We start from the raw sequence: 24,724 nt of genomic DNA, 5'->3' as shown, positions 1-24,724 counted from the left end.
CTGGGTGGCTCCGTGGTTGGCTGTGACCCCGGGGTCCCGGGATCGAGTCCCGCATCGGGCTTCCCACCGGGAGCCTGCTTCTCCCCCCCCCCCCCCGCCTGTCCTCTGCCTCTGTGCCTCTCACGAATAAATAAATAAAATCTTAAAAAAAAAAAACAAAACCAAAACTGTAGACCACCTCACCCTGGGTATTTTCACGGTTCTGTAGAAGGTGGCTTTTTTTTTTTTTATTGCCAAAGTCTAATAACAGGGGAGACTGTCACGCTTATGCATGGAATAGAATAATAAATAACCTAGAAGAAATCATGGATGAAGTAGTCATTTAGTCACTTGATGAGCATGGGCTGCACAAGCATAAAAATAGTAAGAATCAAAACTTCAAATATAGTATAAATTCAGTTCCATAAAACAAAACCAACGTTGGTGTGCATGCCTCCTTGCCATGAGTGTGTGTGTAAAGCGGGAGAAACAGAACTCGCTTTGCTTTATTTTGCTTTCTGTGTTTTTAAAACAAAATTCTCCACAGTGAACATATTACTTTCATTTTCAGGAGATAACGTGTTTCATGACACACATATCCCCCCAAAAAATCCTGAAGGCAAACAACACGTTTTTGAATTTTAAATACACAACTGCTTTAAGCACTTGGTGGGATTTGGAATTCAAGTGGAAATCAATGTACAGGATCATTGAACTTAAGAGCACATTTGAAGGCACCAGCAGCTCAGGATGTTGGCCACCGGCGGCCGTGGGCAGCACGATGAGTTCTGTTTGAACCGGTCAGAGGGGAGGGTTTTCAGTGCCACGAGGGGGAAAGACCAGCGGCCCTCGGGATCGGAGCACAAGGTGGGCTGGGGAAGCTGTGCCACAGGTCCTCCGAGGGCAGTGCCCTCCTGGCCGCAGACCCCCGGACAGACCCGAGGCTGCTTCCTGGGGGTCGTGGGTCCTCCCTCCCCCTTCGCAGGGCTCTCCTTCCTCTCCCACGCCCCCCAGCACTCCGCTGCTCAATGCCCCGGATGTGGCGCCCTGCCCAGGGAGCTCCGGGGCTCTGACCCTTCAGCCGCCTCCTGGGATGAGGAGGCAGGGGCAGGAAAGAAGGAAGGGGCTGGGTCCCGGTGTTCCCAGGCCTCGGGCACTCTGGGTCCCACAGTCCCACACAGCCACCTCACAGATGTCCTGTGAGTGCTGGCGGGCCGGCCGGGCCGTGCTGGAGCTCGCCCTCGTATCTCTTTTATGGAGGACGTCAAGCCGGGGAGAACCAAGGCCCCCCAGAAGCCAGGGAGCGGTCAGTGGGACAGCATCTGCGCCGTGTTCCCCGCCAGGGGCAGGGACGGCCCGTGTCCTCAGGGCTGTGAGGTGGAAGGAGACAGCAGACATGCGCTCAAGCACAGAGCTGCCTTTATTGATCCTGGACCACAATCCCCAGGGCTTAGGGTGTCTTCCCTCATCCTCCCTTGCATCCTCAGCAGGTCAGCCGCAGCCTGGCCTGTGCAGGGGTGGGGGCTGGGGGTATCAGACCTGGCTCCCTCCAGAAGGAAAGGGCCTCCCACAGCCCTGGTTAATGTCCTGGGAAAGACCCCCAGCTGGGTCACCTGCCCACCTCGTGGTGGAGGCCGAGGGTGGGCTGGGGAAGGAAGGCCCCGGTTGCGCAGGTGTTGGGGTGGTGGGGCCTCCACACAGCAGGGCGGCTAAAGCCTGCCCTCGGGGACCGCACCCCGACCTGCACCCGTCCCGGCACCTGTCGGCTAAGGCACGCTGGCTGCATGTGTCCTGTCGCGGAAGGCCAGCGGCGCGCTGGGTACCCGACCCTCTGGACATGTGGCTGATGGAACGTGGCTACTTTTTCCTCCTAGGAGCCTGAGCGCAGCTGCTGCAGTTGTCAGGGGCAGGGGCGGCCGCTTTGCCGGCAGGCCCGCAGTCCTTCTTAGGGGCTGGCCTGTGCTTCTCCTCCTTGGCCACAGGGGAGGCGTGGGGGGGATGGGGCCCCAGCAGGGCCTGCATGCCCCTGATGGCCCCCACTGCGGCGAGGAGCCCCCAGAGCAGGGTGGAAGCCTCCAGGGGCAACAGCTGTTTCCGTATCCAGCGGAGGGCCTGGGCCAGGGTGTTGCCGGAGCTGCGGGCTCGGGGCGGGCTCTTGTCCTGTGGATGCAGGTTTGACAGAGGCCCATGGAGACCAACCCCGAGGAGGGACCACCCACCACCTCCCCCCACTAACGCCTTCCTACCTGGAGGCCAAACTGTCTGAGCAGCATGTCCAGCAGGGGGTCCCCTAAGGACACCCGGGGGAAGAACTCCTCAACCCACTGGCGTCGCCACCACTGGCTGCAACAAGGCGGTATGTCCGGGGGGGCGCTTGAGCCCAGGCCCCAGCACCCCCCACCCCGGTGTCCAGCCTTACCTCTGTTCCCCAGGATGTGAGAACCAGTACTTGTAGCGTTGAGCCCGCACGTAGGTGGGCGGCTGCTTGTGGAAGGGGTACTTCTCCACGTCGTTCTGGATGAGGCGGATCACTGCAGAGCAGTAGGGCTCAGCACAGCCCCGTCTCCCCCGGCCCCTGCCTCCCCTTCTCACGCTCCCTGCTCCCCCTGGGGCCTACCCTGCCAAGACCCTCCGCCTCCCCCTCTGCCGGGCCTCACCAGGCTCCCTGCCCTGCAGCAGGCGCAGGACCAGGCTCGTGAACCAGGGGCTGTGCGAGTGCGGGCCCAGAGCGGCAAACCACATCTGCCAGTCGAGGCGGGGCTGGTGGGGTGCTACGATGGGGGGCGGCCGGCTCAGGTTCCCCGGCTTGTACATGAACTCGATCTCCTGCCCGGCACGACAGGTGAGCATGACCTGCTGGACCCGCTGGACCCTCCCCGCCTCCCTCCCTCCCTCCCTCCCTCCCTCCGTGGGTGCCTCCCAGCCCTGGGGGCCCAAGGCAGGGTCTACCGTCCAGTGCTGCCCGTCGTAGCTGCCTTCCAGCACCACCTCGGGCCGCCCACCCAGGCCGGTCATCCGGCGGAAGAGGCCGTATGAGTTAGCCAGCTGCAGGTGTTCCACGGTGCTGAACAGGCGGTGGGCACCGGTCCAGAGACGCCCGTGGGTTGAGGGCTCTATGTAGGAGTATGGCACCTGGAGACGGGGCAGCAACTCAATGCTGTCCCTCCAGCCCCCACCCCCCTCCCCGAGTGCTACCCACCAGGCTGATCACAAACAAGGCCACCGTGGCAGTGCCAAAGATGAACAGCTGGACTGCAGTGCAGAGCTTCCTCAGCCACCCTCGCACCTGGGTCCACCTGGGGGGCGGGGGACCCAAGTGCCGTCAGGCCTGCCCTGCATAGCTCTACCCCACCCCCTTGGACCACATACCTCCAGAAGGCAGTCAGCAGTTCCCAGCCAAGGGAGGCCACCCCCAGCCACATGGTGGGCAGGGTCACCATCTTCAGCCACTGGGAAAACTGGTGGAAGGTAAAGGCTGCAGAAAGAAAGGAGTGTGAGGAGGGCAGTCCAGCCTCTGCCCCTGGCCCCCCAGCTGGTACTCACTGGTTGTGGAGTGAACAGCAAGCTGCTCCCAGTCAACCTCCAGGCCGAAGTAACGCACGGTGCCATAGGCCAGCAGCCCGTAGACGGTACATTCCAGGAGCAGGGCCAGCAGGGCCAGCAGTGATCTGGGCCAGGCTGCTGAGCAAGACAGTCACAGGTGGGCTGGGGTCACTAGACGAGTGTTGGAGGGCAGGAAACTTGCTGGTGGGCAGTCGGGCTGAAGATGCCTGGCTGTCCGGGACAAGCTGGCACTCACAAGTGGGGGTCTTTCTGCAGCAGCCGCTGTCAGCCTCAGCAGTGAGATTCCCATCGTCCAGGAGGGCGGTGGTGAGCACCAGGGTGAGCAGATTGAAGAAGTTATAGTTGCCAGTGACGATGATCAGGACTTGCAACAAAACCTGGGGGAGGACCCATGCTAACTCCCGAGGCCCACCCCCTTCCGGCCCTTCAAAGCCCCTCTGCACCCCGTGCCTGGGCCTTTCTTGCAGGCATCACATCCCCTCCCTGTCACCCCCCTGGCCGTCATGCTCCCACTCCAGCCATCCCTTACCCCCTGCTCGTACCTTCTGTGGCTCCCCGTCACCTGGAGAAAGCCCAGGCTCAGCAGCCTCTGCTAACCTGACTTCTCCCAGTGAGGCTGAGCCCTGCCCCACAGGCTTGCCTTCACATCCTGAGGTAGCCTGTTCCCCGCTCATGAGGCCTTGAGTGCTCCCGGCAACCACCCAATCCCGGCAGGACCCCCTGGGCAGTGCTCACAAAGGCCATGTCCCATCAGATGGCTGAGGTCCCCACTGACCTGGGAGCAGAAAGCTGCCAGGCGCAGGCGGCGCATGGGGGCAAAAAACAGTGGGGGGACTGCAATCTCGATGAGGAACGTGGCCACCACGCTGAGTTTGTGCAGCCAAACGGGCAGGTGGTGGGCGAACCAGGAGGCAGGCGTGGGCAGGCACTGGGTCTCATAGTGGTAGGTGAGGGCTGCAAGTGACAAGGGGTGGTCAGGGCAAGACAACCCCCAGCCCTGTCCCACGTCCAGGACGGGACGCTCACCAGTAAGCCCCCACCACGCGGGGCAACGGCTGGTCAGCTTGACCACACCTGAGGCAAACATGAGGCGAAACAGCAGCCAGCGCACAAGCCAGAAGGGGAGGGCTTCATGGGGCGATGCCCCTGCCAGCCCGCCCTGGGGGGTCTGCTTACGGCGGGGGGGCTGCCTCAGGGGGGCCACCAGCACGGCCAGGAAGCCAGTCTCCAGCAGTAGGGAATCCCTGTGGGGAGAAGGGAGAGCACAAAGGGCCCCTCCCATCAAGGCTGCTCCCCTCCGAGGGTCCTCCCTGGAGAGGCAACCGTCCCCGGCCTCCCTGGCCCCACCTGCTGCAGCCCCACACCAAGGTCACTCACCACTGGAAGTAAAGAAATACCTGGCCCACCTGCAAGGAGAAAGGCTGTCAGGGAGCAGGGGGTGTCTGCAGAGGCAGGCGGGGGCCAGGGTGGACGGGGGACTGAGGTCCTGACATGGGTGCGGGTGGCGCGGGGGGGGGGGCAGCAGGCAGCCCCACTTACCTGGCAGGCTGACAGGTAGGCAGCCCAGAGCAGCAGGTAGACGAAGAGGTTGCGCAGCGGGCGCAGCAGCAGCGCGCCCAGGGCCAGCAGGGCGCCCAGCAGGCTCAGCAGCTCCAGGCCCTGCGCGGTGTCCAGCCCCAGCTGCGGGGCCTCCCACAGCAGCGTCGGGGTCTCCCAGAGCTGCCGCCAGCGCCCCTTGCCCTGCGGCCGCAGCGTCCTCCGCGCAGGCAGGATGCCCTCGGCGCCGTACAGGCCTGCGGGAGGGCACGTCAGGCTCCCCGCCAGCGCGCCAGCCGGGGCCTGCAGCACCCCCCGCGGACCCGCCGCAGCCGGCGACCCGGGCCAGCGCCCCCGCCGGCGGAGCTCACCCGGGCCTCCCGCGTCTGCTCTCCCACCTGCCCACCAGGTGCGCGCCCACCGCGCTCAGGGGCCGCGACCTCCGGGAAGCGGGTCACCGCACGCGCCCTTCCCCCCGGGCCGGCGGAGCGTCGGCGGGGCCGTGAGCCGACTCAGGGCGCGGGCTGGGGGCGTCCCCGAGGGGCCCTCACCCGGGATCTGCGTGTAGAGGGACGCGAAGGCCAACGCGTAGACGGCGGCCACGCCCTGGAGGAACAGCCGCCGCGGGAGCCCGGAGGCCGCCATGTTCCCTACGCGGCCAGCTGCCGACGCGCCCGCCGGACGCCCCGCCCCGCCCGTCCGTCCGTCCGTCCGTCCGTCCGGCGGCAACGGCAAGCCCCGCCCCCGGGCCCGGCCCCGGCCCCGGCCCGCCCGGCGGCAACGGCAGGTCCCGCCCACAAGCAACAGCAGGCCCCGCCCCGCCCACAAGCAACGACAAGCCCAGCCCCGCCCCCGCCCGCAAACGGCAGGCCCCGCCCCCGGAAAGCCCCGCCCCCGGCCCTTCCGCAAACAGCAAGCGCCGCCCATGCCCACAAGCAACAACAAGCCCCGCTCCCGCCCCCGCCCCCGCCCCCGCCCCCGCCCCCGCCCCCGCCCCCGCCCCCGCGCGGCGCGCGCGGGCGCCGGCTGAGGCCGCGTGCGTCATAGGTGTGCGCGCGGCGTCGCGTGCTGCGTCCTTTCCCGGGGCGGGAACAGCAAAATGGCGCCAGAAGCGGTGGCGGGCTGAGGACGCTGGCTCCCCTCGAAGACCGCCCTGCGCCCCGCGGGCCGCCCCGGCGCCCCCGGACATGGAGGACGTGGAGGCGCGCTTCGCCCACCTGCTGCAGCCCATCCGCGACCTCACCAAGAACTGGGAGGTGGACGTGGCGGCCCAGCTGGGCGAGTATCTGGAGGAGGTGAGCGCGGCCCCGGAGGAGGGGCGCGGGGCGGGCGGGGCCGCGGGCGGGCGCCGGGGCGTGGGGGTGGGGTGGGCCCGATCCCGCCTCGCGCGGCCATCCGCGCCCTCGCCGCCCTCGTCCTCGGGATACGAGTATTTGGTTTTTCTCCCAATTCTGACCCTGCGTCTCGAAGCCGCTCGCTCCTGAAGTAGCGCGGAGCCGCCCTCGCACCGCACCTGGGAGCCGCGGGATGCATTGGCGGCGGTGACTGGCATCTCGCTCTGATACCGCGGCATAGTGCACGTTTGGGTGTTTGGGAGGGCCCGATCGTGGGCGCAGAGCTCTTGGTTTTTTTTTTTAATTTTTATTTATTTATGATAGTCACACAGAGAGAGAGAGAGGGAGAGAGGCAGACACAGGCAGAGGGAGAAGCAGGCTCCATGCACCGGGAGCCCGACGTGGGACTCGATCCGGGTCTCCAGGATCGCGCCGTGGGCCAAAGGCAGGCGCCAAACCGCTGCGCCACCCAGGGATTCCGAGCTCTTGCTTTTTTTAAAAGAAAGATTTTATGTATTCGAGAGAGCGTGAGCAGGCGCGGGGGGCCAAGGCCGAGGCAGAGGGAGAGGCCGCCTCCTCGCGCGCCGGCAGCCCGACTTGGGCGGCGTCCCAGGACCCGGGGATCATGACCTGGGCCCGAGGCGGACGCTCAACCCCTGAGCCCCAGCGGCCCGCCCGGTTCCCTGTAGGATGGATCCCCCCATTCTTTATGCCTCAGCTTAAATGTCAGCTCACCACCCCGTCTAAAGCAGTTCTGTCGTAGTCAGTTATATTCTCTAGAAAGTTTATCACAATCTATTTGGCCTGTTCAGTCGTTTGTGGTCTTTTTGCTCTAGAATGTAGGTTCCGCGAGGGTAGGAACCACGTGTGTACTCTGTTCCTTCTGCATAGCAGAGTGCCCAGCACACAGCAGGCACAGAATGAGTGTTTGTTGAATGACTGCTTGACCTGTCGGTCAGCGTCCTCTGCTTGGACACAGACTGCTGCGACAGTTGAGAGGATAGTGCTGCATGGGGCTGCTGTGGATTCCAGGTTTCCACATTGGACTTGGTGATGCCTGGTAAATCTACTTCCTAAGTTGGTCAACTCCCTTTCTGCTTCTTTCTTTGTTTCTTTTAAAAAATGTTTTGTTTATTTGAGAGAGCAGGGAGAGAAGCAGACTCCCCGCTGCTGAGCAGGGAGCCCGACCTGGGGGTTGATCCCAGGACCCCGAGATCACAACCTGAGCTGAAGGCAGACGGTTTATGGACAGGAGCTACCCAGGCGCCCCTCCCTTCATGCTGCTTGTGTTGCTCTTCCAGACCTTCTCTACCCTTTGAAGTCTTAATTTCCCTGCTTCCGTTTTGTCTTTTTTCTTTCATTTTCCATGCAGCTGCCAGAAAGGTTTTTTTTTTTTTTTTTTTTTTTTTTTTTTTTTTTAAGCACATCATATCACATTGGTATTCTCTTGCATCCATTTTTTAGTTGGTTGTTGAGTGTCTTCGGAGCCGAGAATCGTGTTAAATCGTTAGATGATAGCGGCAAGCAAACAGTAGTCCCTGCTTCCCCCTTGTGGGAGGATGGATCCTAATTTAGTAGCTATGTGGAGTTTTGGAACAGGTATAGGTCTGCCGAGAGGTTAAGATTTGGGCTCAGCATCCTAGCTAACAGGTGGCAGAGCAGAGGCCACCTGCCTCCTCACTGTGTCTTTGTGTAAAACTGATGAGACAAAAAACAAAAACAAAAACAAAAAACAAAACAACAAACTGATGAGACATTTGAGAGAAGAGTTGAGAGTTCCAAAAAGAGTTTACCTGGGGGCCCTAACTGTTGGGGATAAAAGGGGTTGGCTAGTCAAGGTGAAGAATGTTCCGAGGTAGGAAGGCGCTTGGCTCCGTGGACAACCGGGGAGGGAGTCGTGTGACCCTGTACAGCGAGGGGGGTGGGGGGGGCAGCAAGGCTCTCTTTAGGATTCGGGGTTTTTTCTTTTTCTTTTTTTAAAGGATATAGGTTTTAGTGGCTTTATTTTATTTTAAATATTTCTTATAGATTTCATTCATAGGAGACAGAGAGAGAGAGGCAGAGACACAGGCAGAGGGAGAAGCAGGCTCCATGCAGGGAGCCCGACATGGGACTCTATCCCAGGGTCCCCAGGATCATGCCCTGAGCTGAAGGTGGCGCTAAACCACTGAGCCACTGGGGCTGCCCGGATTCGGGTTTTTTTCTTAAGAGTGGCAGAAAGCCATTAGGGTTCTGAGTGGAGTGACATCATCTGCCTTGTATCTTCAGACAAGTACCTGCTTGTGAAGAATAGATTGGAGGGGAGTGAAGGATGGGAAGAGCCCAGTTAGTGCTGAGGCCCAGGCAAGAGGTGGGGCTGGCTGAGCAAGATGGGTGGTCACTGTGGGGAGGAGCGGACAGGCTGTCAGTGGAGCAGGGAAGGGCAGGGAGCATGGCCTGGATTGAGTGCAGGAGGTGAGAGAGCACAGGAAGGAGCTGTGGCTTGGGGGTTTATGGACGGGTGTTTGGGGCGGTATCTAGGCTCAGTGCAGACCTGTCCAGTAAGAGTTTTAGCTAAGATGTCCAAACGGTGTTTGAGGAAGGCAGTTAGATCCATGGCTTTAGGCTGAGACGGGAGGCCCTGCCCGGAGTATGCATTCGGGAGTTGTCGGAAGGCAGGTGGACCATGAGGTCCTGGGAGCGGGCGGGCGAGCGTAGGCTGAGGAGGAAAGGGCCATCCCTTCAGCCCAGGGCCTGGGTGGCTCAGCTGCCCTCGCCTTCATACTCTCTCCTTGGGAAAGCTAGCTCTTCACTTCTTTCCAGAATGCTCTGCTCGCTCAGACTGGCCTGAGAAGCTCCCTGGATCCTATGGGAACGGTACAAGTGGCCTCTTGGTGGCACCCTCCCAGACTCCCCTTTTCCTTTTGGTGCCCAGGGTCTAATGTCTAACCTTGGCCATTATCCTGCGCTTCGAGCATCTTTGCATAATACTCATGTTCCTAAGTATTTGAATCTCAGGTCTGCCTTTGTGGCCGAGCTTGGTCTTCCTACCAGGCCTCTTCCTTCATCTGCTTGGGGCGTGTCTGTCTTTTAGGCGCACCTACTGATGTTAGCACTTTGTTCATCAAAGTTATTGACCCCGGCATCAGGCCCTGGGGTAAAGGCTGGAATTGGCCCTGACAGGTGGAGAGAAGCCCTGGGTGTGCGAGCCACACTGCGGAGGCCTTCACACTGGGCAGGGCAGGGCAGGGCAGTGAGTGGGCGGCAGGGCAGATGGAAAGCCAAGGCAAAGAGTTTGAAAAAACATGCTGGGGCTTCAAGTGCTGTTTGCTGAGAGGCGTGCAGGAGGGGGCTGAGGCGTGGGGAGCCCCTGAGTTAAGTATGAAGATAAAGAGTTAGGGGACTTTGAGGTGTCTCTGGGTGGCTCTGGGCGCATGCTGCAGTGTAGGAGACAGCACTACTGTAGACGGGTTTGGGAATTGTTGGCATACGGCCTGTGGGTCACTGACAAGAGGTGATAGGAGCTGGGGCTCAGGGGCCACGGGGGGGGGGGGCAGGGGCTGCAGAGGAAGGACTCATTTGGAAGTGTTCTCTTAGTTTCTGCCCAAAGGATTGACACCAGTGTTCTGTGTGTGTCCTCCCCAGCACTCCCAGGGTGAGGGCTCCTCCTGCCCGACTCTGTCCAGCTGGCCTTGACTTGGAGGGGCTCAGTGTGCAGTGCCTCCGGGCCTCCCAAAGGGAACTGCTGTGCAGCTCCGGCTGTTTGTGGCTCACAACTCTAGGGGCCTCCCTTTTCTAAAACGCGGTCTCAGAGATTACAGGAGGTAGGAGAAATCCTTGGCCTCTCACCTCCAAAAATAAAACAATGGACAACCAATGAGCCCAGAGCAGAGCCAGGGCTGAAGGGTGCCGTGTGGTGAGCAGGCACTGCAGGCCGGTGTGGGGTGGGCTCTCTGGGGAGACGGCGTGCAGACTTTGGCTGCCCCAAGGCCCTGGTGTTGTCTTGTAGCTGGACCAGATCTGCATTTCCTTTGATGAAGGGAAAACAACAATGAACTTCATGGAGGCAGCGCTGTTGATCCAGGGTTCTGCTTGTGTCTACAGTAAGAAGGTGGGTGCCGCCTGGCTGTTGGTGTTGCGTGTGAGTATCTTCCGGGACAAGGCTGTGTCCTGCTGGCACGGGTGGCAGACTCACCCTCTCTTCCCGGCCCCGCCGGCACTCTGGTCTCCCCTGCTCCTCCCCACCTGTTAACACAGCTCACACTTATAATCGAACAATTATCATCGAGGAGCAAGCTTAGATTTATAATTGCAGGGCCTGCTGCTAATGCTAAACGTCCAGCAATGTCCAGGAGAGCCCCCCACACAACAAAGAATCATCCCGTCCAAAACGTCAATAGTCCTAAAGCCCAGAAACCATATTGTAGAGTAAGAGGAGAAGCAGGATAAAGGGAACGTATTGAGAAAAACCGGTATTTAGGAAGTGCCCACCAGAAGGAAGTCAGAGAAAGATAAAAGAAAATGTCCTGGAAGTCAGAGCGGTAGAGAATTTTAAGGGGAAGGAAAAAATTGTTGAATTCAGTGGATTGACCCGTACAGGACAGGTATTCGGGTGTCTATGGGTCTGTAGTTGGAAGGTCAGCAGGGGTTTCACTGAGAGGAGGGCCAGACTGTGGGGTGGGGAGAGGCTACTGGGAGAGGAGACAAGGGTGGGCGTGAGTCAAGCAGTGGTCCTGCAGCCAGCCAGCTCGTGCCCCGCTCTGGGCCCCGGCCTGGACTGGCGAGATCAGAAATGGGCAGTAGGCAGGTTTCAGAATATCCTCAGTGACAGCCAGGATTGAACCGCACGGACCTGAAGGGTGAAAGGGCAGGTGGGGCGGCTGAGGAAGCAAGACCCCAGGAGAAACAGCTGAGGAGTCGGTCAGGGCCGTGGGTTGCTAAGACCCTTCTCAGGAGTCTGGAGGCAGAAGTCAGGGTTGTGACGTAGGGGAGGTGGACTCAGAGTTCCTGCCTAGGACCCAAGTATTCATAACGGAGAATAGAAGTCAGTGGCTGAGAATCAGCAGACTTGGTGGAAGTTCAGAATACTCCTGAGTGGAACCAGGCAGGCTGACAGCCTGGGCAGCGTGACGGACGCTACGCATATCCTGTGGTTTGCAAGGGCGCCATGGGGCACACTTATGTGACTTCCCCCAGCGTGCTGAGCCGTCCCTCCTGCAGGGGCAAGGAGAAGTGCATGACAGCACTGGTCCAGAACTGGTGGTTTAGTGGCTGGGAGAAAGGTGCACAAGGTGAGCGTTTAGAAGTATGTGATGGGTCCCAGCTAGGGAGGGGCGAGTGACCTGCATTCAGGCCTGACCAGCACAGGACACAGTAGCTTTACTGGGGGCACCAGAAGTTATTAAGATAGTTTGAGATCTCGTTGGCTTTTGTCCTAGATAATCCCATTAAGTCAGATTCCTACGTCCTGCATGTGTCCTGAGAAGGAACATCTGCACAGACGTGCAGTGACAGATGTGCGTGTGGTAAAGCAAGTGCAGTGACATGTTAATAGTAAAGTCTGGAAGGTGTGGGGGGTCAGCACCATCCAGGAGGACTTCCTGAAACAATGCAGACAGCCTGTGACCTGGGCTGTCAAAGATGGTAAGTACTAGCAACGCCTCTCCGCTCATTCTCTATGAAGCGGGAACAGCGGTGGTACGTAGTTCAGGTAGACTGGATGGGGTGAAGCCCGAGTCCTGAGACATGCCGGACATTTACCAAAGTCACTAGTAAATTAATCCAAATAAATGGGGCCCATGTTCGAAGGACCACCATCCGCGTGGTCACCATCGTGTCCAGCGTCTAGTGCAGAGCTCTGTGCATAAAAGAAGGATTTCATGCAAACTTATGGCATGAAAAAAAAAAGAAGCAGGGCCAAGAAGAGTTGCTTGTGTCCTTGGGCACGGTTACCCCAGAGGGAACAGCCTGGAGGCGGCACAGGTGCACAGCCTCCTGGCCAGCATCTCGGAAGTCCTGACCCTCACCTTGGGGGTGGGGTCCCACAGGTTGTGGCTGGGGCTTCTGGAGATGGGGCAGTGGTGGCCCAAACCTGCAGGAGGAAAGGGGGCAGCTGTGGGTGCTGGGCGGGAGCAGCACGGACCTGGGCCAGCGGACCACATGCGGGCTGGTGTGTGGGGTGTGAAGGCAGCCACTCGTGTGGCGTGCGGGGCCAGAGGAAGGGGAGAGGACCACACTGATGAGACATGCCAGGTGGACGTTGGCAGGACTCTGCTGGGAGTTTTGGAGAGGACGGTGGGCTTCTGTGTGTGTCTGCCTTTGGGGAGGGCCAGGTTGCATTGAGGTCGGCTCTCCTTCCCGCTCCTCACTGTCCGCTTCTCGTCACCAGGTGGAGTACCTCTACTCACTGGTCTACCAGGCTCTGGATTTCATCTCCGGCAAGAAGTGAGTACTGGTGGTGAGCCAGGAGGCGGACGCCCGTGTGTCTGCCCTGCGTGCAGCGTGGGAGGCCCCTGCAGCCTCCCAGACACCCATGCACTGGTTCTCTCTCAGGCGGGCCAAGCAGCTCTCCTCGGTGCAGGAACACGGGGCCGATGGGGACACCAGCTCCATGGCTCCCCAGGAGGGAGAGGACCAGGTGAGATTCTTGGGTATGTGGCTGCTGTCTGCTGTGCACTTGCCTGGCGCTGCTCCTGAGCTCTTGTCCCCGCATAGTTCCTGTCGCTGGATGACCTCCCTGACGCCCGCACTAACGTGGATCTGAGGAGTGACCTGGCCCCCCGTGTGAGTGCCCTTCCTTCTGTAGGGGCTGCACTTAGCTGACAGGGGTTGGAGGGGTCATCCCATATGGGTTCCCCACCTGGAGCCCAAAGGACCTGTGGCTCACCCACTCTTGGCCTCCATGCAGGAGATCCTTATCATCCCTCTCCTGCCCATGGCCCTTGTGGCACCTGATGAGGTGGAGAAGAATGTCAGCCCCCTGTACAGGTATCAGCCTGAGCCTGGCTGAGGGGGACTCAGATAAGGGGAGAGGCTGCTGGGCAAGGGTCTCTGCAGTGGATGTGTTTTGCCAGCACAGCTGTCAGGGGGAAGTCCTGGCCAGCCGGAAGGATTTCCGGATGAATACCTGCACCCCCCACCCCAGAGGAGCCTTCATGTTGGAGCTGGTGGGCATACCCCCCACGGAGACGCTGCTGCCGAGGAACCAGGAGGGTGAGGGCTTGGGTGTGGCGGGCTTGGGAAGGAGGGGTCCCCTGTGCCTGCCGGCTCTGGTCCCACCTCCCTCCCCAGGCACCTGCTGTGAGGATGTGTCTGCTGGTGCACATCCCCTTTGCCCCCTTTGCCTGTAGCTGGCTCAACCCAGGGTGCCTGGGTCCTGGGCCAGGTCTCTGCTCTCCCCGCTGAGCCCTGGCTCTGCTGGGCCCCTGGGAGGGGTCTTCTGGGGGAGGGGTTGGGCTGACCCTGCCCAATCCCCCTCTTTGCCAGAAGCTAAGAGGGCTGAGGAGCAGCCAATGGAAGTCTCTACCTGCGGCCCAATCCCCGTGCTCAGTGTCTCCCCGGAGCCAGGTGAGAAGGGAGCGTGGTGCTGCATTTGCAGGGTGTGGGTAGGGGTGCGCTGTGCTCAGCCACCCCAGCGGTGAGGTGTGGGGAGCAGCCGTGGCTCACTGTGCTGTCTTGGTCTCGTGACTGCCCTCTGACCATTCTTGGGCCTGTGAGGTTTGGGCCTACTGCTTCTCCCCTGGCAAGCACGGATGGCAGCGTTTCAGGAGGAAAATTGGTAAAGGAAAATGAGCCAAACAGAACAGAGTGGTGTGACGAGAAGAGTGTGGAGTGCCCTGCTGCAGTCCCTGGGTCGGCTGAAGGAGGCCGAGTGAGGAGTGGCCTTGCAGGTTCTCCTGGGCGTTGGCAAGGCAGCCTCCCACCTGCTGTCTGCTCTGCTCTCTACTCACCTGCTCAGGTACCTCGCCAGAGGATCCGCTGCCTGCAGGTGGTGGTGAGGATGAGGATGAAGAGGGGGCAGCAGAGCTCCCTGTGGCCATGGCCCCCGAGGTCCCCCAGGAGCCCCAGGAGCCCCGGAGCCCACAGCAGGTGGGACCCCTACTGAGGCCTGCAGAGCTCAAGCCGTCAGCCAGGCAAGCGTCCCCAGGCTCATGTGGGCCATGCAGTCCTGTCTGGGCACCCTCCAGACAGCCTTAGACCTGGCCTCACCCCCAGCTCTTTGGGGTGTGCCCAGCACGCCTTTCCTCTCTCTGAGCAGGACAGCTGCTGCTCCTCAGCAAGGAGCTGGGGTTCAAGGGCCCGCGCCCTATGCTGTTGTGGCTGGCACCTAGGATGGTGGCTGGTTTCCAAAGCTGATTCTTCTGGTGTCGGGCTGGCAGGAGGGGCCGGGCTTGAAGGCTTTTGCTGCTTCCCACCACCCTCATGGGTCACCTTTGTGTTTTGGCCTGGAGCTAAAAAATCTATTTTTATTTATTTTTAAAGATTTTATTTGTTTATTCATGACAGAGAGAAGCAGGCTCCATACAGGGAGCCTGACGTGGGACTCGATCCCGGGTCTCTAGGATCACACTTCGGGCTGAAGGTGGCACCAAACCACTGGGCCACCGGGGCTGCCCTAAAAAATCTGTTAGAAGAAAAACTGATGCATATAAGAAAGAGGTTAACGTTGGTTAATTTTGATCGGTAGATGCACAACATTAAAATTTTTCTGTATATTTTAAAGAAAAAGGTACTTCACAACCATTAATTTGTATTTTCTCCTAAAAATTTTCCTTGAGTTTTTGTGGACCCTAAGAGGGTCCCTGCAAGGTTCTTGACATCTGATGCCAGGGCACAGCTGCTGGTTGCCCAAGCCTTGGGTGCCAGGCTCTTCGTCCAGAGGAAGGGGAGGAGAGGGAGGAGGAGGGGAGGAGGAGAGGGACCCCCTGGAGCTGTTTCTTTGCAGAGTGCTGCCCAGCCCAGTGGGTGGGTGCTGCGGGAGCAACGGGAGCCAGCATCCCTGAAGGTGAGGGGCATGGGGGCTCAGACCAGGGAGGGTGTGCTTTGAAGCTCCACTGTCCCCCCCCCCCCCAACTCCTCCAGCTTTTAGAACCTGAGCTCCTAGCCTGAGGCCCTTTCTGTGGACTCTTTCTCAAGGAATCTTCCTCCAGAAGTTAAGTCTGTTCTTCTGCCGCTCTGGGGCTCCTCCCTCCCTGCTGTGTCACCCTTAGGTCCTGAATGTGGCTGGCTCTTTGCGCTCAGTGTCTGGGCTCTGGGGGGAGGGTGCACATCCTTAGCTCCCCACCCCCCACGTCTGCTTGTGCTCTGTGCTCAGGAGACTCCAGACCCCTGGCAGAGCCTGGATCCCTTTGACTCCCTGGACTCTAAGCCCTTCAAGAAAGGTAATTGGGTGGGTGCAAGGGGACACCTCTCTGGCATCTGTGGATGGATTCTCTGGAGCACTAGCATTTGATGAGGGTGGGCTTGTAACCATTGGGAGCCTGGTAGGAACTGTGCTTGTGCAGCTGTTCCTGGGGCCTGTGGGTGCCATAACCTACCCCAGGGCCCAAAGTTGTGCCCCCAGACATAGTCGTTTACCCCCAGGTAGACCTTACTCCGTGCCCCCCCGTGTGGAGGAGGTTCCAGGACAGAAACGCAAGAGGAAGGGTGCCACCAAGCTGCAGGACTTTCACCAGTGGTACCTGGCTGCCTGTGAGTGGTGGGCTGGGCCAGGGTGGGAGGGTCCGGGGACAGCCTACAGGGACTCGGCCTCATTCCTGCCGACCAAATTCTCTTGAAGACGCTGACCATGCTGATAGCAGGAGGCCCCGGCGGAAGGGCCCATCTTTTGCAGGTGAGGTCAGGGTTGTGTGCACTCTCCCGAGAGGTAAGGTGCTGTGGCATCATCTGTCTGGTTCCCCTGGGCCTGGGGGTGCCCAAGGCTCTCGGGAGACTGGGGTGGGGGCCCGGGCAGGACACAGGAGCACCTCTCACAAGGCCGTTGTGTGCAGACATGGAGGTCCTGTACTGGAAGCATGTGAGGGAGCAGCTGGAGACTCTCCGGCGGCTGCAGAGGAGGGAGGTAGGTACTGGCCCCTGTGTGGAGTTCGCATGGCTTCTGCCGGGAGATAGCAGTGCCCCTCATGGGTGCTCTCTGCACAGATGGGTGAGCGGTGGCTGCCAAGGCCTGATGAGGGGCTATGGCCTGAGGACGACGACAACCTGGAGGATTCCCTGGAGGATCTGAGGACAGCAGGTGGGAGCCTACTGGGATGGGGCAGGGTGGGGATTCACATCCGCTGCCAGCCAACCTGCCTCCAGCTGTGGCTTCTTGTCTACCAGCAGATGACTTTCTAGAGCCTGAGGAGTATGCAGAGCCTCCTGAGGCTCAGCCCGGGGCCGCTGCAGACCTGGGTAGGCCTGAGAGGGGGTCCCAGAGAACAGGGGAGGTAGGAAAGGGCGTGGCTCGTGGCCATTGCAGCTCAGTTTCCGCTTTCCAGAAGCAGAGGCCATGTCAGCATCCCTGAGCTACGAGGAGCTGGTCCGAAGGAATGTGGTACGTCTGAGTGAGAGCAGGTGGGGTGCTGGGGGAGGGGCCCCTGCACGGAAGGTGACGGCTCCCTGGTCCTCCTCCAGGAGCTCTTCATTGCCACTTCTCAGAAGTTCGTCCAGGAGACAGAGCTGAGCCAGCGCATCAGGGAGTGGGAAGACACCATCCAGCCCCTGCTGCAGGAGCAGGTGAGGGGTCGAGCTGAGCTCTGGCTATAAGTCAGGTCACCCCCCCCCCACCTTGGTTTGCCCCAGGATCTCGCCCCTTCTTGTAGGAACAGCACGTGCCCTTTGACATCCATACCTATGGGGACCAGGTGGTCTCAAGGTTCAGCCAGCTCAACCAGTGGTGTCCCTTCGCGGAGCTAGTGGCTGGCCAGCCTGCCTTTGAGGTGTGCCGCTCCATGCTGGCCTCCCTGCAGCTGGTGAGTGGCCTGGGGAGCCTGGGAGGGACCTGGTCCCCGCCTCTGCTGACACCTCATCCCTACAGGCCAATGACTACACAGTGGAGATCACCCAGCAGCCGGGGCTGGAGGCGGCCGTGGACACCATGTCCCTGAGACTGCTCACGCACCAGCGGGCCCACAAGCGCTTCCAGACCTACACTGCCCCCTCCATGGCCCAGCCCTGAGTGGGGAGCACTGAGGCTGGGAGTGGGCTCTGGAGCTCCCCCAGGGGTGCCGGGCACCCATCTGCCCGCTCCACCCTGTTTCCTGGCTGGCCCAGCCCAATAAAACGGTGTTACCACCCACCTGACCCTTAGAAACCCGTCAAGTCCTGCTCTGCAGGGAGAGGACCGCCTGTGCCCTGCACTCTCTGTGAGTGACCGAGTCCTGAGCCCCTTCCTGCCCTTGCCTCCTGGGCTGCGGTACAGATCACAGGCCCACCACTCTGTCACACCCCGTTTAATGAGTGGCTCAGTGCAGGATGCTGCGGAAGGCAGCCATGTGGCGCCGCACGCTTTCGGCGATCTGCTGTGCGGACGCGGTGCGGCCGTAGTAGTCGGTGAAGAGGCCATCGGGGCTGAGCAGGTAGATGGCAATGGAGTGGTCCACGATATAGTCCTGGTCCTCATCCTTGGGGCCGGCGCGGTAGTACACGCGGTAGCTGCGGCTCACCTGGGCTACCTGCTCGGCAGACCCGGTCAGGCCTAGCAGCCGTGGGTGGAAGTCCTGGACGTAGCGGGCCATGGCTGCAACGGTGTCCCGCTCGGGGTCCACGGTGATGAAGACCGGCTGCACTGGGGGCAGGCCAGGCTCGGCCTCCAGGTCTCGGACCACCTGCACCAGCTTCTCCAGCTCATCGGGGCAGATGTCAGGGCAGTGAGTGAACCCAAAGTACAGGAGCACCCACTGGCCCCGGAAGTCGGCCTTGCAGCGTGCGTGTCCGTGGTGGTCCAGCAGACTGAAGTCCCCCTGGCCCACCGCTGCCTGGCGCAGGGCCTCTGTCCTTCGTTCCTGCTGCCTCTGCTCCTTCTCCTTCCTTGCAGCCAGCCAGGCCCCGCCCAGCCCAGCCCCAAACAGGGCGGTGACCAACAGCCTGGTCCGAAGCCCAGGGCCCTGGGGCCCGCTCGGCCCGCCTGTCCCTCCAGGGCCCTGCGTGGACAGGAGCCCGTAGCTCATGTGGAGGGCCCTGCCTCCTGGGGTCCATCGGAGGGCTGACAGCTTGAGATGTGCAAGCCTGTGCCAAGGCTTGGGTGCCCACGCCAGCAGCAGCATGGACCTGATGCTCCTGGAGGACAGTGAGCTAGGGTCAGGAGCCTGAGGTCATCTCAGCGTCCTGGGTCAACCCCGGTGGCTGCAGGGAGCTGCGCCAAGCCCACGCAGGCTCTCACGGAGGCCGCTCCCGCGGTGCTCCGCGGACGAGCTCAGCTGCGGCTCAGGCAGTCCCCAGGCCCGTGCCCCACGCTCGTCTTTCCCCAGCGCCAGCTCCCACCCAGGCCCCGCCGCGCCTGCGGCTCCGTGCGGCCCTCCTGCCCTCTTGTCCTCCCTGCCCCACCGGCGGGCCGCATCCCACGTGCATGCCTCGCGCGCCTGAGCATGTGTGCCTGTTTGCAATAAAGCCCCATCTCTTGAAAAGAGGCGGGTGAGTCTGTGGCTTCAACCCCCGACGGGCGGCCGAGCCCGCGCTCAGCAGCAAGCCTGGGCCCCAGCAGAGGCGAGGTTCCCACAGCCGCAAGCCCCGCCTTCCTCCCCTCCCGGCCTCCGTGCCGTTCTCGCGGGAGCCCCCTGGTCCTAGGACACCCCTCACCTGTTCGGCTGCGGAAAGGTCCGTCCCGGGGATTCCCACGTTTGCTCTCCGCCACGTCCGGTGGCCTGCGCTCCGGGCTGGATGACCCTCGGCCCGCCCCACGGCCGCTCCACGGCGGCTGCGCGCGCCAAGTTGCCTAGCACGCGGCGGCGGCTCGCGGGCACCTCCCGGGCCCCTCTCCTGGGAGCGCACACCTTCCGCCCAGCGGTCAGCTGAGAAGGCAGGATCCCCGCGCGGGTCGCGCGCCGAGCGCGACCCAAGCTCCCCGGGACCCGGCCCGCGCTCCACAAACTCTGCAGCGCCGCACGGAAGGGGTCGCCGGGCTCGGGCGCTCCCGCATGCTCGGCGCCAGAGCGCATGCGCGGGCGTGCGTGCGGCTCGCCTCTTCCCTCCCCCTACTTCCCGCCGCGCGCGTGCGCAGAAGTGACGGGCGCCGCCTGAGGCTGGCTCCCGCCCGGGCCACCCCGCCCTCCCCGCGCTCTTCCCGCCGGCACCGGGCTCGCTCTCCCGCTCCACAGCTGTGCGTCGGGCGGGGCTGGGCGCGCGGTCCGGGACACGACGCCCCCTGCAAGCCAGCGGGGGCGGCCGGGCGGGCTCCGTGGAGCGGGCCCGAGGCGCCGGGGGGAGGACGGGAGGGACAGGGAATGGGAACTCAGGGAAGGGGCCGGGCTTGCCGGGAGGGACGGGGGTCTCCGGGCGCCCGCTATCCGCTGGCGCGGGGGTCCCGGAGCCGAGGCCCGGGCCAGGACTGGTCAGTCTGCACCCGGAGGCCCTGGGGCTGAGCCGTCGTCCAGCTCCCGAGGGGCGTGTGAGGCCAGCCCGCCAGAGTTCCGAGGGGGAGAGGAGAGCTCCCATTAGGAGACCGCCCGACGGAGAGGCCGCACGGGCTCCAGCGGGCACGGGCAGGTGCTCACGGGCGCTCCTGCCAGCCCGGGCGTGGCCAGGGAATCCGGGCTCCCCGGCCTGCAGGTCCACCAGCAGCGGCTTCTCACTGGTAGAGGAGGCTGGGGCGGGGGCGGGGGGCGGCAGGTGGTGAGGGGCCTGAGCTTCCTGGGAGGGGATGTGGGGGATGCTCTTGGGTCAGGGACGCTGGACATGGAGGACCAGGTTCCCTACTGTGGGGATGTTAGGTTACCTCTTGAGTTGGTGGTCAGGCATCTTGTTCTGTTTTTTAAGTAATCTCTACACCCAACATGGGGCTTGGAATCAGGACCCAGATAGAGTGGTACACTCGACCAACAGCCAGCCCGGCCCTGGTGGTCAGGCGTGTTGTGATGCGGGGCCCCTGACCCTGGTGTTGCTTCGGATCACCTGTCTGGGGGAGGTCCCGTGGTCCCCTGATGAGAGGACCTAGGCTTTGTGGGGTCAGAGGTCAGGCATCTTTAATATGCAAACGGTAGACCCAGAGTCTGGGGTCAAGTTACCCATGATGACTGGCAGGCAGACACCTCTGGCTTCATACAGGAGTCCATCTGCGGGAACCGGCCTCCTGCCCTGACCCATAGGAGAGTGACCCACTGCCTCCAGCAGCCCTTATGTCTGGCCAAACTCCCTTGCATCAGGGCTCCCAGTGACCTTCATTGACCCCTTCACTGACCCCGATCAGAGGTTCATCAGCAACAGGTGTCCAAGACCATGACCACAGACTTATGAACAATTCTGATGAGTCCTCATTAATGACTGGTTTGACTCATCATTGATTTGACTCATCAATGTCTTATGGCCCATTAATGGTTGATTAGAGGCCAAACAGTGATTCTGATCAAATCTCTATTAATGACTCCAAAGTTTCACTGATGATCCAAGTTCAGTGACCATCAATGACTCATAAATAACTTTAATATCCGACCCTGGTTATGATCCTTCAGAGATTCCGGCCAGTACTACTATCAGGCACCTAGATCAGTGACCAGTCAGCCCACCTGTACCTGCTCCGGGCTCTAGATGACCGTGAATCCAGAAATGGAATCCAGTTTGTCCAGGTTGCACCCCCTCACCCCATTTCCCATTCCCCATCTGTTGATCCCTGGTACCTGCTGGGCAGGTACCTGAGTACACCTGCGCAGCTACTCCTCTACTTTCCCATCTCCCCTTACTTTCCCTGGTTAGGACTTCAGCTGGAGTTCTAAGCAGTTGTAGCGGATATAGGGCTGGTGGAGAGGGAATGGAAAAGAAACTGTCCTCATTTGATTTGGGGAGTGACAGGGAAGAGGCTAGTACCCATTCCTAGGGACACAAGTCTGGGGAACCAAGGGAGAGGAATACCCAGCTCTTCCCTTGGGAGTCCTGACTGGGGTACTGAAAGGGAAGCTGGACAACTTGGTCCTGTGATGGGGGCTGATGGGGAGGGGGAACCTTCAGTTCCATCCTGGGAGTCAGAAGCCTGGGGTCTGCCTTTGGGGACTCCGTCTAGGCCAGGCTGAAACTAGAAACAGCCTGTGGGCTGCTGACCTCTTTGGGTCAGACGTTCTGGGCTGGAGAGGAGGCATCTTCTAACCTTGCAGTCCACAGGCAGCCAGGACAGGTAGGAGGACCAGGGTGACCTTGTCCGCCACTGCTCCTGTGGAATGCTCTGAGTGCTGAGCTGTTGTTCAGACTTGGCCCAGGCCAGTGCCACAGTCTTCTGCAGACCCAGGTCTTGCAGTGGCATGGCCCGGGGGCATGAGATACAGGGGTGTAGCCAACACGGGGGGGGGGTTCCACAGTGGTGGGTTCTCCTGGGGCCACTGACAGTGGGGGCCCCAGGGTCAGAGGCGCCCCGAGGTCCGCCTAGCTCAGGCGGATCAGCTCCGGGAGTCGCTCGGGCTCTGGCTCTACCCGCGAGAGGTCAGCGGGTGCGCCCGGGGGGGGGGGGCCTGTGGCTCCATCGCCCCGGGCCTGCGGGGTGCGATACCGCTGGAACCTGCCGCCGCCCTGTGTCGGTGTCTCTGCGGCAGGAGCGCTTGGCCCGGCCCCGCCCTCCCGTGTCCGCTCCTCTTCCCCGGTGTCGCCCTCTCGGATCCCAAAGGCGGCCTGCGGCCGCAGGTGGACGGCAGGGGCGGGGCAGCCCGGATGGGCGGGGCTCTGGGCCAATGGCCGCCGCGGGGGGGCGGGACGACCCTGCCGCGCCACCAATCACGGCAACGCGTGCCTTCCGGGGCTGGGCGGGCCGGCTGCGGGCCGGGACCCCAGGGACCAAGCGCCGCCCCCGCCCCGCGCGCCCGCGGCGAACAGAGGGGCGCACGCGCTGCAGGCTCGGGAGGCTTTATGCAAACGTGTGGGGCCCGCCCGCCTGGTCAGTCGTCCGCGTCGGTCAAGACCCGGGCCAGGTAGTCCGAGTGCCGGATTCCGAAGCTCCAGCCGCGGGGCTTCCGGTGCTGCGGGCCCAGGACACGGCGCTGACCTCGCGGGGGTCCCCCAGCCCCGCGCCCCGACCCCAGCCCCGGGACCCGGGACGCCAGAGCACCTGGTCCACGCTGTAGGCCGCAGGCCCGGGATTCAGGCTGTTGTCCCGGGGGGGCGAGGTCCGCGCCAGCATGGAGAACTGGGGGGCCCGGGTCTTGTAGATCGCGGGGCTCACCACGTGGTAGGCGCAGGGGCCCGGGGTCTGTGGGAGGGCGGCAGGGGCGCTGGGTCCAGCCTGCAGGCCTCGAGCTTGGGCCCCGGGCCCCGGCCGCCCCCACCTTGCTGAGGTCCTCGCAGAAGCTGCCCACTGCGCTGCGGCCGTAGATGGAGTAAGTGGGGGCCGAGACTTTACCGACGACGCGCGGGCCCAGGAGCGAGGGCACCGTGTAGGTCGCGGGGCCTGGGGGGCAGCAGCGGGCGGTGGCGGCGAGGCTCGGCCTGCACGGGGGTCCCCGCCGGGTCCCCGCGGGGCGGCCTCCAGGGCCCACCTGGGGTCTGCTGCTCCGCGTGGGCGCCCCAGTTGCGGGGCGCGATGCTGTGCCGAGGCGCACTGGGGTACGTCGCGTTCCCAGCTCGCTCCGGGAAGTACCTGCCTGCGGGGCGGACGGGGCGGTGGGCCTGCTGGGGACCCGGTGGGGGGACCGGGCTTCGGGGGTCAGAGCCACTGGGGCCCGGGGTCCTTTCGAGATCCGGACATGGGGGCACTGAGCCTGGAGTGGACGGTGCACGAGGGGGCCCGGGGCGCAGGTGGGGGTTCCCGGGGAGGCGGCCGGGCGGTGGGGACGCCGGGGTCACAGGGGTCCTGACCCGGTCCGGGAGTGAGGAGGGGCGCCGCGGGGCGCGGGCGGCCGTGGATGGAGTAGGCGGGGCTGCCGTCGGGGCCGCGCACGGTCATGCGAGCGGGAACCAGGTGGCCGGGGCCGGGGCCGCAAAACGTCCGCGGCGGGGGGAGGCGCGCGCCGAAGGAGAAGGCCGGGGCGCGGGGTCGCGACGGGTCGTGCAGGGTGTAGCCTGCGGGGGGGGCGTCGCAGCCTCACCGGGGCCCGCGCCTCCCCGGGCCCGCCCTCGCCGCGCCTTCGCCCTCCGGCAGACGCCGGTACCGGTGTTCGGGGGCAGCAGGTATTTGGGGCCCGGGCCTCGGTACAGCGCTGCGATGGGGCCGCGGGGCCGGTGCGGCCGCCAGGGGCCGACCCACACGTCGGAGCCCATGGGGCGCGGCGGGGCGCTCGGGCCTGCGGCACCTGCGGACGGAAGAGCGGCCCCCCCCTCCACCCAGGGCTCGGTCGGGCCGCCGAGCGCCCCGCCTCCCGCCTCCGGACTCCGGACTCCGGGGCGGGGCCCATCGGTATCCCGGGCGCCGGGCAAACAAGCGGGAGCTTTGTGGGCCCCGCGGGGTCAGGGGCACCCCCAGACCCCGGCCCCTGCCCCAGGCCTCACCCCCAGCCCCAGCCCCAACCCCAGGCCCTGCCCCAGCCTCTGCCCCAGCCCCTGCCCCTAGCCCCAGCCCCAACCCCAACCCGAGGCCCCAGCCCCCAGCCCCAGGCCCTGCCCCAGGCTCCTGCCCCCGCCCCCTGCCCCCAGGCCCCCAGAACGAGCCCAGTTGGGTGTGAGTGCGCCAAGTTTGGTCTCAGTTCTACCGGAAAGGAATTACCTGGGGTTCGCGGATACTTTAGGGGCATCGGGCAAGGGCACCGGGGTGAGGGGGCGGCGTGGGGACCCGGTGCCCGGAGGGGCCCCCAAGGTTGGTACACTAACCTGCTCTTGTGGGTCCCGGCGGGGAAGGCGAGGTGGGGGGCTGGATTCCCGCTCCCGCCCAGCCCGACTCCCAGACCCCATTGTGTCCAGGTCCCGCCTCCTGGCAACGGGGGACTGGCCGCCCCTCGCCCCGACCTGGCTCCGCCCACCCCTCCGCGTCACCGGCCAGCTTCTCCCTCCGGAGCCCTGGGCACTCCCAGGAGGCCTGTGGGCTGGGCCTCCGCCCGAGGCTGGCCGCACCCTCCCCCAGGCCTCAGGACACCCTTCCAGAAACGGATGGATCTGCAGACAAAAGACAGACCTGAGGATGAAGAAAGCGCAAACAGCCTGCTCGATTTGTCACCTGTAGAGAGAGAACTTTGTATCTATTTAAACCCGCGAATATTTGCAGAAACAATCTGGGCCACAAAACAAAA

At 62.7% G+C, this 24,724-nt stretch overlaps 4 protein-coding genes across 18 annotated transcripts; 1 reads left to right on the top strand and 3 right to left on the bottom strand.

Moving 5' to 3' along the window:
* Positions 1 to 1,381: 1,381 nt before the first annotated feature.
* Positions 1,382 to 5,782, bottom strand: LMF2 (lipase maturation factor 2). Of its 3 annotated transcripts, none has more exons than XM_055327847.1 (14): positions 5,631 to 5,782; positions 5,083 to 5,336; positions 4,921 to 4,949; positions 4,618 to 4,787; positions 4,319 to 4,497; positions 3,779 to 3,920; positions 3,523 to 3,660; positions 3,349 to 3,454; positions 3,179 to 3,275; positions 2,929 to 3,111; positions 2,637 to 2,805; positions 2,399 to 2,510; positions 2,226 to 2,322; positions 1,382 to 2,139 (listed from the first exon to the last, which is right to left on the bottom strand). In XM_055327847.1, exons 1-14 carry the CDS (start codon positions 5,722 to 5,724, stop codon positions 1,837 to 1,839), a joined length of 2,073 nt encoding a protein of 690 aa, XP_055183822.1. In that variant the 5' UTR covers positions 5,725 to 5,782; the 3' UTR covers positions 1,382 to 1,836. The 3 variants fall into 3 exon arrangements, with proteins under 3 accessions (XP_055183822.1, XP_055183820.1, XP_055183821.1); XM_055327845.1 differs by having other exon boundaries at positions 4,570 to 4,787; positions 5,631 to 5,781; XM_055327846.1 differs by having other exon boundaries at positions 3,523 to 3,657; positions 4,570 to 4,787; positions 5,631 to 5,781.
* Positions 5,783 to 6,145: 363 nt separating this feature from the next.
* On the top strand, positions 6,146 to 17,675 carry NCAPH2 (non-SMC condensin II complex subunit H2). Of its 10 annotated transcripts, XM_055327857.1 has the most exons (21): positions 6,268 to 6,374; positions 10,038 to 10,216; positions 10,402 to 10,503; positions 12,781 to 12,836; positions 12,945 to 13,029; positions 13,107 to 13,175; positions 13,300 to 13,379; positions 13,471 to 13,604; positions 13,878 to 13,958; positions 14,350 to 14,480; positions 15,337 to 15,396; positions 15,706 to 15,772; positions 15,975 to 16,082; positions 16,171 to 16,224; positions 16,382 to 16,452; positions 16,533 to 16,626; positions 16,692 to 16,784; positions 16,871 to 16,926; positions 17,007 to 17,108; positions 17,195 to 17,344; positions 17,410 to 17,675. In XM_055327857.1, exons 3-21 carry the CDS (start codon positions 10,444 to 10,446, stop codon positions 17,548 to 17,550), a joined length of 1,692 nt encoding a protein of 563 aa, XP_055183832.1. In that variant the 5' UTR covers positions 6,268 to 6,374; positions 10,038 to 10,216; positions 10,402 to 10,443; the 3' UTR covers positions 17,551 to 17,675. The 10 variants fall into 10 exon arrangements, with proteins under 10 accessions (XP_055183825.1, XP_055183824.1, XP_055183830.1 ...); XM_055327850.1 differs by lacking the exon at positions 10,038 to 10,216 and having other exon boundaries at positions 6,146 to 6,374; positions 16,874 to 16,926; XM_055327849.1 differs by lacking the exon at positions 10,038 to 10,216 and having other exon boundaries at positions 6,147 to 6,374; positions 13,881 to 13,958.
* A 134-nt stretch (positions 17,676 to 17,809) lies between these two features.
* Positions 17,810 to 19,509, bottom strand: LOC129511305 (protein SCO2 homolog, mitochondrial). Its single transcript, XM_055327866.1, has 2 exons — positions 19,170 to 19,509; positions 17,810 to 18,650 (listed from the first exon to the last, which is right to left on the bottom strand). Exon 2 carries the CDS (start codon positions 18,635 to 18,637, stop codon positions 17,837 to 17,839), a length of 801 nt encoding a protein of 266 aa, XP_055183841.1. The 5' UTR covers positions 18,638 to 18,650; positions 19,170 to 19,509; the 3' UTR covers positions 17,810 to 17,836.
* Positions 19,510 to 19,591: 82 nt separating this feature from the next.
* Positions 19,592 to 24,430, bottom strand: ODF3B (outer dense fiber of sperm tails 3B). 4 transcript variants are annotated; one of them, XM_055327859.1, is made up of 6 exons: positions 24,309 to 24,401; positions 23,654 to 23,794; positions 23,361 to 23,564; positions 23,042 to 23,146; positions 22,615 to 22,953; positions 19,592 to 22,525 (listed from the first exon to the last, which is right to left on the bottom strand). In XM_055327859.1, the coding sequence occupies exons 2-6, from the start codon at positions 23,760 to 23,762 to the stop codon at positions 22,284 to 22,286; spliced, it is 999 nt and encodes a 332-aa protein (XP_055183834.1). In that variant the 5' UTR covers positions 23,763 to 23,794; positions 24,309 to 24,401; the 3' UTR covers positions 19,592 to 22,283. The 4 variants fall into 4 exon arrangements, with proteins under 4 accessions (XP_055183834.1, XP_055183836.1, XP_055183835.1 ...); XM_055327862.1 differs by having other exon boundaries at positions 22,397 to 22,525; positions 22,615 to 22,755; positions 22,832 to 22,953; positions 23,654 to 24,401; XM_055327861.1 differs by lacking the exon at positions 23,654 to 23,794 and having other exon boundaries at positions 24,309 to 24,430.
* Between the last annotated feature and the right edge of the window lie 294 nt (positions 24,431 to 24,724).

The sequence above is a fragment of the Nyctereutes procyonoides genome, unplaced genomic scaffold, assembly GCF_905146905.1.
Source record: "Nyctereutes procyonoides isolate TBG_1078 unplaced genomic scaffold, NYPRO_anot_genome, whole genome shotgun sequence".
Classification (NCBI taxonomy): Eukaryota; Metazoa; Chordata; class Mammalia; order Carnivora; family Canidae; genus Nyctereutes; species Nyctereutes procyonoides.
This window is presented reverse-complemented; position numbering and strand designations above follow the sequence as displayed.

Bases quoted from the DNA above. Each gene is read 5' to 3' on its own strand.
- LMF2 (XM_055327845.1), bottom strand. From the start codon at position 5,724: ATGGCGGCCTCCGGGCTCCCGCGGCGGCTGTTCCTCCAGGGCGTGGCC. The intron at 4,788-4,920 runs GTGAGTGACCTT...TTCTCCCCACAG, and splicing joins GTATTTCTTTACTTCCAGTG to GGATTCCCTACTGCTGGAGA. The intron at 3,455-3,522 runs GTGAGTACCAGC...TTCTTTCTGCAG, and splicing joins TGCTGTTCACTCCACAACCA to CCTTTACCTTCCACCAGTTT.
- NCAPH2 (XM_055327848.1), top strand. From the start codon at position 6,267: ATGGAGGACGTGGAGGCGCGCTTCGCCCACCTGCTGCAGCCCATCCGC. The intron at 13,030-13,106 runs GTGAGATTCTTG...GTCCCCGCATAG, and splicing joins CCCAGGAGGGAGAGGACCAG to TTCCTGTCGCTGGATGACCT. The intron at 13,380-13,470 runs GTATCAGCCTGA...TTGCCAGCACAG, and splicing joins AATGTCAGCCCCCTGTACAG to CTGTCAGGGGGAAGTCCTGG.
- LOC129511305 (XM_055327866.1), bottom strand. From the start codon at position 18,637: ATGCTGCTGCTGGCGTGGGCACCCAAGCCTTGGCACAGGCTTGCACAT.
- ODF3B (XM_055327859.1), bottom strand. From the start codon at position 23,762: ATGGGCTCCGACGTGTGGGTCGGCCCCTGGCGGCCGCACCGGCCCCGC. The intron at 23,147-23,360 runs GTCAGGACCCCT...TCCGCCCCGCAG, and splicing joins CCTCCTCACTCCCGGACCGG to GCAGGTACTTCCCGGAGCGA. The intron at 22,954-23,041 runs GTGGGCCCTGGA...GCTGCCCCCCAG, and splicing joins CGCGGAGCAGCAGACCCCAG to GCCCCGCGACCTACACGGTG.